Source organism: Puntigrus tetrazona, chromosome 3 (assembly GCF_018831695.1).
Source record: "Puntigrus tetrazona isolate hp1 chromosome 3, ASM1883169v1, whole genome shotgun sequence".
NCBI lineage: Eukaryota > Metazoa > Chordata > Actinopteri > Cypriniformes > Cyprinidae > Puntigrus > Puntigrus tetrazona.
This window is the reverse complement of record NC_056701.1, coordinates 25,374,507-25,386,744: the sequence shown is the minus strand read 5'-3', so window position 1 is coordinate 25,386,744 and position 12,238 is coordinate 25,374,507. Positions and strand designations below refer to the sequence as shown.

General features: G+C 37.0%; 1 protein-coding gene across 5 annotated transcripts; it reads left to right on the top strand.

Moving 5' to 3' along the window:
* On the top strand, positions 1-12,237 carry slc5a11 (solute carrier family 5 member 11). Of its 5 annotated transcripts, none has more exons than XM_043235734.1 (15): positions 1-153; positions 2,922-3,144; positions 3,290-3,361; positions 4,069-4,347; positions 6,147-6,251; positions 6,329-6,434; positions 7,144-7,224; positions 7,310-7,515; positions 8,327-8,462; positions 8,552-8,659; positions 8,735-8,885; positions 10,031-10,199; positions 10,556-10,771; positions 11,106-11,241; positions 11,508-12,237. In XM_043235734.1, exons 2-15 carry the CDS (start codon positions 2,998-3,000, stop codon positions 11,732-11,734), a joined length of 2,139 nt encoding a protein of 712 aa, XP_043091669.1. In that variant the 5' UTR covers positions 1-153; positions 2,922-2,997; the 3' UTR covers positions 11,735-12,237. The 5 variants fall into 5 exon arrangements, with proteins under 5 accessions (XP_043091669.1, XP_043091671.1, XP_043091668.1 ...); XM_043235736.1 differs by having other exon boundaries at positions 25-153; positions 2,954-3,144; XM_043235738.1 differs by lacking the exon at positions 1-153 and having other exon boundaries at positions 162-3,144; positions 4,069-4,173; positions 4,288-4,347.
* The last annotated feature ends 1 nt before the right edge of the window (position 12,238 follows it).

Sequence of the window (12,238 nt, the reverse complement as noted above, 5' to 3'; positions counted from 1 at the left end):
GTTTTGGTAATAAAAGGCCCTTACATTTTAACCAACGTGAAGTGTTACGCGAGGCAGAGTGGAGTTTGATCTCTCTGATCGGAGAGGGATCATCTCCACGCTATTCAGAGAAACTTCTGCTTTTATTAAGTCTGTTTCTGACCTGTTGTTTAGGTGAGTCTTTACCTTTGCTCCTGTGTTTCTCTTTATTTGTTTTATGCAGGACTGTCTGTAGGTGTATGAGAAGTCTCGAGATCTTTGGCTCTGTTCAGTTCTGCTAGCTTAGAAAGCACCTTTCATTATGTTAGTATGTTAGCTTGCTTTATTTTTGATGGCTAATGGGCTACTGCTAACAATTTATGTTCAGATTTTGTTTAGGTTGCTGCTGTTGCATTTTTGCTTATTTAAAGTAAATCCGGCTAAATCAGTAAGATATATGCGAAGAGTTTATTAACAGATAACTTATTTATTTACTCGTATATTATCTTTTTTAATGTTACCATGTTTTTATTGTGTTAGCTGTATTTTTTTAGTTATGTAATATAATCAATTAATTGGAAATCAGAATGGAAACAACATGAATTTTTTTGCAAATGAACTCTTTCTACAGATTTATTTATATATTTAGTATGGCATTTACTATTTTTTTTTTCAATTGTCATTTTACGATGATCATTTCTAGGCTTTTCTAGGAAAATTGCACTTTAAAATGAGATCTTGACCGAACCTTTAATTATTAACGTCTAGAAAAGTCATGGAAATTCACTGCACTGTAAAAAAAAAAAAAAATTAATAATAATCTGGTACTGGGGGTGTAGGGAAAAAATGACATTAAAAATAGGGCAGTAATTTAATGCAGTCTGGATCCTAGTGGCTCCGGTGACCTCGGAAAAGATATTAGCGTAGATGCCATTCTTCTAACAAGTACATTATGCGTTATAGGAAGTGTTCCCAGGTTTGATTGGTCTATTTAATAACAGTCCTTTAATAGATTTGTCAGTGCGTTCTGTGTAATAAACTGAATGTCATCATCCCTCTTGTGGATGGTAATATAGTAGGAGATATAAAGAAGCTCTGTGTTAATGTACACATAGATCTGGGACAGGATCCTGAAGTTTCTTCAGACAGCATTGTTCTCCTTGCTCTGAATGGGTGAAATCACTCTCGCCACGAAGCGAAACGGCAAACTTCTGATCATTAAGACCTCGGAGATGCACTCTTTTCAGATAATGCAAAGTCTATAAAGCAACGTGCGCAGCCGTTCCTTCAAGATTCATTATTTCCCAATAATGAAACCTGGACAAGTTCTGAATGACCGTAATAAATGTCATTTGTTTTTATTACTTAAGTACCATAAATACTTGAAACATGCCTGACTTGCGTGTGTTTTGTTCTCGGAGGAACGTGTCTGGTCTGAGGATTTCTGGGAAAGAAGAACGATAAAAGCAGCATGCAGTGGATTCAGCTCGAATCATTACCAGTGCATGCTTAAAGTCATACTTGCATTTCTTTCGTTGAAGACTAATGGCATTTGGGTGGCGTTCTGTCGGTACTGGTTCAAGAGTAACCACCTTGAGCCCGTTTTGTTCTCGTCATCTCCATCCACCTTATTGTACGCATGAAAGGAAGGACAGTTTCTTTTCTAAGTGACCGTCATAAACCTGCACCTAAAACGAGACCTCAGCTGTAAAAAAGTTTAGAAGATTAACTTTATGCCTAAAGGTCCAAGTTTAAAAACGCACGCAATCAAGATTAAGCTTAATAACAACGCTAAACGGCGGACAAAACAAACCAAAAATGACTGAAACCGGTATTGTTCGGACATTATGTGCAAAATGTTCAGAAACGCCTTGTGGTTGCCATGGCGACCATCTTACATTCCGCATTATGTCTCATATCTTCTGAAACACAGAAAGTATCTACAATCAAGGATTACAATCATACCATATACAGTGATATACTCTCAAATACCGAAGAGTTAATGGTGAAATCAGCAACATAGCAAGAAAAAAACGGTTTCTCAGCATTTACAAAAGTCTTCAGTTGACTATTTTGTTATTCGATAGCACAATAAAAGATCGTTTTAATGGTCTTCCAACCCGAAAGTATGTTTGAAATCTCATAAAGTTGCAGAATCAACCATGAACTGTTGAGAGAGAAAATAATGTGATGTAAAATCGCTATAATTCTACACCATCAAAACACACGGGTAGACATCACCTGTTCTGCGTTTGGCTCTGAAAATATGACACAGAATGTAAAATTTAGTTATGGCGGAAAGTAAAATGGTCCCCATGGCAACCACAAGGTGTTTTTGCGATGGCTCCATTTCTGAAAATGTTCCTCTAGTTCAAACGTGACCTTCCTGGTTATCATAAATGTCTGTTTATTATAACAAAGAAGGTACGGTGATATGACGTTATGCTAAGATATTAAAATAAGTCATTTGTAAGGAAAATTAACTAATTTCGGATCAGATTAACAGAACAGTTTTTTTTCATTCCTGTAAAAAGGGTACAATTATCATAAAAAGGACACCTGTTAAATAAAAATACGTGTTTATGAAGTTTTATTATTTTTATATGTTCATTATTTACAGTTAGAGGTTTGCCGTGTCATTTTACATAGTACAGGTATATTCCCGGTATATTTCTTTAATTATATAATTTCATATAATAATTCTAATGTTACAAAAAATTAAAAAAATACAAATAAAATAATAATAAATACTGAAACTTTTATTTATTTTTTTACAGTGCAAAAGTATAATGTGCGCAGTGGAAAGTATAATGCCATGGTCTTTTCTTAGGAGTTAACATTTTAAACATTGTCCATTCCTCTGTAACTTATGCCAAGCGCCTCTGTGATTCTTGGAAAAGCATTAGCATGCAAATACGGTCTAGATAATGTATAATCAGTCTTCATATCTCTATTACATTGAGTGCGTGGATGAGAGAGATTGATTGTCTTAAAGGGACATACACACACACACACACACACACACCTGAGTGACTCCTCATGGCTGCCACCGAGCACCCTGTGTCGTCCCCGTCCCCGTCCCCGTCCCCCACCGCCGAGGACACACCGGCCCCGACCACCCTGGCCATCACAGACATAGTGGTGCTAGTCATCTACTTCCTTCTGGTTCTGGCAGTGGGCTTATGGGTGAGCATGTGTTTCACAGCGGCAAAGTTAAATGTTTGCAGGGTCGCATTGTAGCTGAATTTTGCACCAGTGAATGTGTTACTTATCACATTTATGGCTTAGCATCTTATATATGGCGTATTTCTAACCTTTGCTCACTCAACAGTCCATGTGGAAAACCAAGAGGAGCACAGTGGATGGATACTTCCTTGCTGGCAAAAACATGACTTGGTGGCCGGTGAGTGAGTCAATGTCATTCAGACCATTTGCTCAAAACATATTTGCCTAATGAAAATATATATGCATTATTCAGTGTTACAGTGTCACTACTGAAGAAAATGTAGAAAGTGGACATTAATAGCTGCCATTATTTTCATGAAAATCAAGCATAATTTCCCCAAATCAATTTCTTATTACTGTCATGTAATTTGCATGTTATTTTATTATAACCGTTATACAATTATATTTTTGTTCATATTTTAAATCTTTGTTTACATATTATATGCATAAATGCATACACATACAGTATATATTTTGCAAATGCTTAAATGCTTTTATGTATATTCATATAGTTTACACATTTCAAATAAGAAACATTTTTAAAATATATACATGCATGTGTTATGTATTAACACTTTTATTTTCAATGCGATTAATCGTGATTAACGTGCTAGTTTTCATTTTTCAAATCATTTTTTCATATAAACGTTTTATTTGACTTTTAAGTTGATTTCATCTCAGCTGAAATGGTTATAGATAGTTATGATTAATGTCTTAAAACCTAAAAAATAGGCCTATTAGTCTGTTTCTTCCCTTTTAATTTAGTGGTGAAATCTGATCCGCGCAGATTCATGTTCATGATTCATGATTCAACGTTTTGAAGTGTAGCGTATTTAAGTAGAATCTGAAGCTCGGCTCAGTTTTCCATCTGTGTTGTTGGTTCAGGTGGGCGCCTCTCTGTTTGCCAGTAACGTGGGCAGTGGTCACTTCATTGGTCTGGCCGGCTCTGGGGCAGCAGCGGGCATCGCTTCCACGGCCTATGAATGGAACGTAAGCACGCCAGGTCTACCATTTAAGAGACAGACAACACAGCAATTTGCTGAATATACAGTACATTACGTAAAAAGACGAGTCTTGGTGTTAATGTGTTGTGTTGATGTGCAGGGCATGCTGATGGTGCTGCTCTTGGGCTGGCTGTTTTTACCAATCTATGTTGCATCAAGGGTGAGACGGGAACAAAATTCAGTAAACGCACACACTTAACTAAATTGAGTCCATTTAACAAATTGCAAATAATATATTAGACTTTAAAAGTTGTGCGTATACTAGGCCTACCGTTCAACCATTTTTGAATGTTATGCTAACAAAGGCTGCATTTATTTGATAAAAAATACAGTAAAATTGTGTCTTATTTCTGTGATGCACAGCTGAATTTTCGTCTGATATGCCGCTTTGCTGCTCAAGAAACTATTCTTACCATTAGTACGATTAATCACGTTTTTTTTTACATAATACATGTGTGTGTACTGTGTATGTTTATTATGTATATATACACATTTTGGAAATGCATGCATATACATTTATATTTTTTTTATATAAACAGCACATTTTTCTTCAATAAATATATAAATGTATATATAAATACACACACATGAATATACACAGTATACACACACACATATTATTTAAACAAAACTTTTATTTTGGATGCAGTTAATTGTGACTAATTGTTTGATAGCACTACTCATTATTACCGATGATGAAAACAGGTTTGTTTTTTGTTTTTTAACCATGATAAAACTAAATTCTGTAACACTTAATATTTGTTATTATTATAATGCTTCACAGATTATTATATACTCACATATCTAGAAATTACATGCTAGTTACATGCATATCTAGAAATAACCTGCTTGTCAGTGTTTGCTAAAGTACTCATTAAACACTACCTAATGTTTAACAGATCATATTTAATGCAAACTGAAATTCTTACAAATGCCATTAAACTTTCAATTTATATGCTCATGCACTATATATATATATGTGTGTGTGTGTGTGTGTATTTATATATCTACATCTACTGGTGAATTCAACAGAAATTATACAATGATTAAAAGCTAATTGTTAATGTACTTTTGAATGCTATAAAACATCATTAAACTTCAATTCAAATGTTAGCCAAAAAAAAAGCTTAATTAGTCATTTTGAGCACTTCACAGACTACTCATGTTAACATATTAATTATTAACTCATAACCACAGCCTGTAAAGGTTACATATCTGGTCTTCGTTTGTTGTGTAGATCTTTAATCATTGATTCATTTTGTGTTCATGCTTTTTTTGCAATCTAAAGTGGAAGCTATTCATAATTTGTATATGGTAATAAACATTAATCTGTATTTCCTTTACGAGCAGTCCATCTCAATGGTAAAAAGCGTTATTTGTTCATGTTTTTGCAGTACCCAGTCTACAGTTGAGACTGTTTATTAATCATTTAGTCTCTTCATGTAACAATGTTTGTGTAAAAGGGGGAAAATTAAATGGTTGCTAAAGGCTTAACACATAATTTGGGTGAAAGACATGTTTTATTGCCTCAACACTTAGTGTAGCCCACTACTATATCATCAAACATAATATTCCTTTATTCAGGAAAATACTTGGCTTGTTTATTCATCAAAGCTATATTAACTATAACTATATTAACTATAAAAGACGAATAAATACTGTAACGAATGTATTGTTCTTTCATGCGTACTGCATTGACTTACAGCTTGTTGACGCCATTTCCAACATTTCTAGCTATTTGAATAAATATGAACGATCTGTTAAGCATTATAGTGTAAGTATTCATTAATTAAAGTTATTATAAAGCGTTACCACATCAGTCTAACGCGTCCTTGTTAAATAAAGGTATTTATTTATTAGAATATAACCATAAAACCTTTTGAACGCGTGTTTGTGTACGCAGCTGTGGCCTTCCTGCGATTCGTGCGAATTAAAAAAGGCTTTTCCATTATTTCGCAGGTCACCACAATGCCCGAGTATTTACAGAAAAGATTTGGCGGGAAAAGAATACAGCTGTTTCTGTGCGTTTTGTATCTGTTCATCTACATCTTCACCAAAATATCGGTAAGTGTGCTCGATGTAAAGCTTGCGAAGGTGCTTCGGAGCGGAGCTGGAGGTGATCTGTGTTGCTCTGAGTTCAGGTGGACATGTACGCAGGAGCTGTGTTTATCCAGCAGGCTCTGCAGTGGGACATCTACCTCGCCGTGTTTTTACTTCTCGGCATCACCGCTGTCTACACCGTCGCAGGTTGCGTATCTGACCACTCTTTGGGGCTGTTCACACCATGATAACTGCATTAGCGCCCAAACTAAAACTCATTCGAACTAAAACTCACTTGTCAAAATGTCGTAAGTTTTAATATTAAATATCAACCAATAAACGCCTAACATTTCATTATTTAATATTAAATAAAAGGCGACACATTGGGCAGGACATCCAAATGCGTACCCGTCGTTCATCAACCTCAAATATGGTCCAATATCAGCAACTTTTCAGTGACCGCTCGCTTTAATGTTAACTGTGTGTTAAATGTTCGTCTGTGTGAAGTCTGGAAGCTAAAGTGTTGCCACTTGCTCTTAAAATACCCCCTTAATCTGTAAAGACTTTACATTTATTTGTGTGAAAGCAAACGTTTATTTGTGTGGAAATCGTCAAATGGAATGCATACGGACGCTTCATTTCTGTGAAGATACTGCTGTGTTTGAGCGCTTTGTAGGCAATTAAAGGCTTGTTATAATGATTTAAATGGTCTGTGTGATTAGATGATTAATGCTTAAAATGATTGACTACTAGTAGACCAAAACAATTCTTAGTCTAGGGCAGCCCTAGTTATAGTTGAGGTCTGTTCTCAACAAAAGCAATAAATACAATAGCAGTGTGGCCTTCTCTATTCTCATAAAGATCTAAAATCTGTATTATAACCTGCGAAAGCATTTCATGACTGATGTGGTCCCAGGTGGTCTGGCAGCAGTGATCTACACCGATGCGGTTCAGACTCTCATCATGGTGATCGGAGCCCTGATCCTCATGGGCTTCAGTGAGTGACCATGACAATCATGCTGATTTAAGTCCCGAAGCCTTTAATACAATGATAATGTGCTCCTCTCAACGTTGCTGTGAAGGTTTTGCAGAGGTCGGGGGATTTCAAGCTGTCCTGGATAAGTATCCTCAGGCCATTCCCTCCATCCGAGTGCCCAACACCACCTGCGGGATCCCACGGGAGGATGCCTTTCACATATTCCGCCACCCTGTGACCTCTGACCTGCCCTGGCCGGGAGTGATCCTGGGCATGTCCATACCCTCCATGTGGTACTGGTGTTCTGACCAGGTGAGGAACCAGCAGCGTTGAGTGAACTTATGATGAGTGTGGTGGTTTCTATTTATGTAGATGTTCTAAAACTATCAATCCAGATATAATGAAGTAGATCTATCTAGAAATTCTAGACAAAATTTATTTTCTACATCTATCTAGTAGTTCTGGTGATAAATTCCTGTAAGACTGAAGCTCTGATTCTTTTACATTTTCTATTAAATATAACAGAAAATGTATAGAAATAGTTCTAGATCAATCGAGTTTCAAGTTCTAGCTTTCCTGTTGAAAAATCCAGCATATGCTGGTTAGGTTTTGAAGAATGGCTGCAGGTTTGAGCTGGTCCTAAGTAACTATAGCTCCTGCTCAGGACCAGCTTAGAACCAGTTTAAACCAGCTCAAACAGGGCTGCTAGACTAAAGTTCCTGGACTGTCTGATCTAGTTCTAGAAGTTTCTATATCTACCTTTTTCCTGAACGCTGAAGTAAGCCAATGGGTGAAGCGTCAGACACTATAGGGAAATAACGAGAAAAACAAAAAGATAGTAAACGTTAAAGCTGTTTGCACTACAAACCAGAGTGTACATAATTAGGGTAATTTGTTAAAATAACATGACCGGAGACACCAGTTTTCAATATCAAGCAGCAAAACAAACTGTCCACAGCTAAAAAAAAAAGCTAAAAAAAAAAAAAAAAAAAAAAAAAAAGCATGAGACCTGAAGCTATACCCATAGAATAGGAAGGAAAAGGTGGACAGCCTTAGAAACTGCCTAGCAACCGCATACCCTCTAAACGTAATATATTTTGTTTGTTATCCTTCCTGTGTAAAGGTGATAGTGCAGCGTTCACTTGCTTCCAAGAACATTGTGCATGCTAAAGGAGGATCTTTACTTGCTGCGTACCTCAAAGTTCTGCCCTTCTTCATGATGGTGATTCCAGGCATGATTAGCAGGATACTCTACCCAGGTGTGTCTGAAATAAAAAACAAAGTTTAAGACCTTTGAGCAGCTGAATTTCTTATCTTAAAATGTATGTAATGTGTGTGTGAACTGTAGACGAGGTGGGCTGTGGAGACCCGGCTGTGTGTGAACAAGTTTGTGGGAATCCGGTGGGCTGCTCGGACATTGCTTACGTCAAACTGGTCATGGAGCTCCTTCCTGCAGGTATGGGTGAGATTCTTTGATTATTTACTCATTTGTAGGTTGTTTTTCTATGTTTCTTCTTGTGTGTTTGTCAAGGTCTGAGGGGTTTAATGATGGCCGTGATGCTGGCTGCTCTCATGTCCTCTCTGACTTCCATATTCAACAGTTCCAGCACCATTTTCACCATGGACCTTTGGAGGAACATCCGCCGTACTGCCACCGAGTGGGAGCTCATGATTGTGGGAAGGTATGACAGCAGCTAGCTGTTATACACACTTGAAAGACACTAGAATGACAATTTATTCATAATTTCATAATCTCCATGCCATTTTGTTGTTAAAAGAACCCAGAAAAATCCAACTTAAAAATCTAAGTTGGAAAGTTGGAAATCTAACACTGGCTTGCATCTAAGGACGCAAATAAGCTGTAAATTTCCGTAACATTTCAGAAAATTTGGGAATTGGGAATTTTTTTCACCCCTTTGCAACCTTACTCAAATCAACCTGCAGACTCTTGGTTAAAACCAATGAAATATCAACATCTAATGTGTAACGTTCTGTGGATATTAACATTATGATGTTTATGAACATAATCTCTCACAAATCTGATTAACATAGGCTAACTCCTGATTAACTGTTTTTAATGTCAATGTGAAAGACAGGGAATTTTGAATACTTAAAACCAACAAAAATATCAACATGAACAGTATTTATCAGTGTTCTACGTTAAATTTCATTGGCTGTTTGAATTTAAAAGCATCCAGAAAGGCTCCCGAGTCGGACAGATGTTGATTTGATTGGAAATAAAAATCGAGTTGAGGCCAATATCCAACCGTAGCTTGTTATCAACCTCCAACATCAGATAGATGTTGAATTTTGGTTGGGAAAAAAACCAGGATGACCCCAAAATTCAATGCTGGCTTGCATCAACCTCAAGTATTGGACAAATGCTGAATTTGACTTATTTAATACCGTGACTGGCGTTATGAGTAATTTAGCGTTAAGTGGACATTAAAATTGCATTAGCAGACATTCCAAAATTGTTTTCATAAATCACGATTAACTGACAGCGTTTGATATCAGTGTGACGTTGATTTTAAAAGCACAACTTAAAACCAACAAAATGAGCACATCAGGAGTGTTCGTCAGTGTTCTTCGTCAAAATGGCATTGACTTTAGAACTTATATGCAACCAACTATCAACATCTTACAATGTTGGGTGGCTAGAAGCTGTTAACGAATAAACTTCTCCTTTTTTGATGAACGTTTGTTTCTGGTAAATGAATCTAGTATTATCATTCTGCAAATGCTACATTTTTGTGCTCTTGTAAAGCTGGACTCTTTCAGCCGCTGTGTGTGTGTGTGTGTGTGTGTGTGTGTTTCCATGTCAAAGAGTGTTTGTGTTGGTGTTAGTGGTGGTGTCAGTGCTGTGGATTCCTCTGGTTCAGGCCAGTCAGGGTGGGCAGCTCTTCATCTACATCCAGTCTATCAGTATGTACCTGCAGCCCCCCATAACGGTCGTCTTCTTCACGGGATGCTTCTGGAAACGGACCAATGAGAAGGTACAGAACTTGTGTACTTGAATCAAGCACTCAAGTAAGATTAAGCCTCAAGTTTTTATTGGTAAAATTGTAAATGATGCTGGCACGAGCACTTGTGGGATTTTGCGGTAATAATCACAGAGGATAGTAAGATTATCAACACAATATACAGTTTGATATTTTTATTCAAAAGATATTAAAGATATTTTGCTTTGTCTAACACACCATTTTCATTGGACTTTTGACTTACATAATTATTTCATAATTATTTCATGGAATTTGAAGTTCGAACACACTGCTTATTTATAATACGAAACAGAGCAGTGCATGTTTGTGCAATTCATAACGCACTTTTTTTTTCTGTTGCGTTGGTGTAGGGTGCATTCTGGGGTCTGATAGCAGGCATGGTGGTGGGCTGTACGAGGATGATTCTGGATTTCGTCTATCCCACACCGCAGTGCTACGAGAGCGACAGCAGACCCGACGTCATCAAATACGTCCACTACCTGTACTTCTCCATCATTCTCACTGTCCTCACACTCATCGTGGTCGTGTGCGTTAGCCTGGCTACAGAGAAGCCCAGACCAGAGCAGGTTAGAAAACACACACACGCACGCACAACAGACCCAACCCTAACCCAGTTTATAATTTCACTAAAAACATACTTTTGATAAACCTTAAAGGGATAGTTCACCCAAAAATAAATGTATTTATACCAAACCAAACAGTTGATGGTAGCCATTGGGTACCATTTTATATAAGGTTTTTATAAGGTTTGGTTACCTTAACTATTTTGTGCTCTGCAGACGAAAAGAAACTTGTACATGCGCGGCACAACTGGAGGGAATGACAGAATTACAATTATTGGGTGAACTACCCCTTTAATTTGGGAGCTTCACTCATATAAAGGTTTGTTTTTTTTTCCAGATCAGTCGTTTGACGTGGTACACGCGCTTTGATCCTGTGATTGAGGATGCCACACAGTACTCAACAGACACGGGAAATGATGCATGTCCATCCAAAGACGATATTTATCCGATCCATACGCAGGCACAGATAAATGGTGTTGTGAATTGTCCAAATTATCCAAATATATTTCTGTGTTTTATCCAGTAGATGGAGACAAAGTTGTTTCATATTTTTCAGTGTGTTTAAAGGAAAGGCATAATAATAATAATAATAATAATAATAATAATAATAATAATAATAATAATACTTGAACATCTACAATTACATTTAATATCTAAAAAAAAAAATATCAAGCATTACATAAAAATTGCGATTTAGTTAAAGTGCTACATGTTTTGATTAGGATGTTTTATTTGTCAGCAGACTCCAGTGGTTCTGCGTCCAGCAACGCGGGTTCATCTAAACTCATGTCTGCTCTGTTCTGGATCTGTGGAATGGAGAAGCAGAAAGGAGAGAAAGCCGAATGTCCTCCTCCAGAAGCTCCCACGTGTTCCCTGGAGGAAGACCCCTGCACGAGACACATGGTGAACGCCAACCTCATCGTCTGTGTATCAGTGGCCGTGTTTCTCTTCGCTTACTGGGCATAATCACTTCCCTTTTATAATGTATTGTTCACTGTGGCTGTGTTAAAGTGCCCCTATTTTTGTTATATATATATATATAGTGCCATTAATGCAGTGTGTAACGCATCTCTATTTAAATGAAAGCATCTTGCAACGTTTTAAATCTGAAAGTGCGCCATGTGTAAAGTTATTGTCTCTCAAAAGAGTTGACTGTGAATCAATGAAATGAGTTTTTAAGCCATAGCATGTTGCCCCGCCCACTTGTGGGCCTTTAGGTCTGAATGAAAATGTAAATTCATTCTTCACCACTAGGTGCAGCTTTTTTTCCCCCCTGGTAACGCTGTACACAAAGCAGCTCTCAATCGGAGGGGTTTGAAAAAAAATGAATGGTTTGGGAAACATTGAGCAGATAAGGTAGAAATAAATTATATTATACGAAAAGTGAAAGTGTTTTTTGACCTTGCGTGCATGTTAACTCCCATTTTGTCCACGAAGTTCCTGTAAATTAAACAGTATTTTAAAAACAAC

Bases quoted from the DNA above. Each gene is read 5' to 3' on its own strand.
- slc5a11 (XM_043235734.1), top strand. From the start codon at position 2,998: ATGGCTGCCACCGAGCACCCTGTGTCGTCCCCGTCCCCGTCCCCGTCC. The intron at 7,225-7,309 runs GTGAGTGACCAT...GTTGCTGTGAAG, and splicing joins CCTGATCCTCATGGGCTTCA to GTTTTGCAGAGGTCGGGGGA. The intron at 8,463-8,551 runs GTGTGTCTGAAA...TGTGAACTGTAG, and splicing joins TAGCAGGATACTCTACCCAG to ACGAGGTGGGCTGTGGAGAC.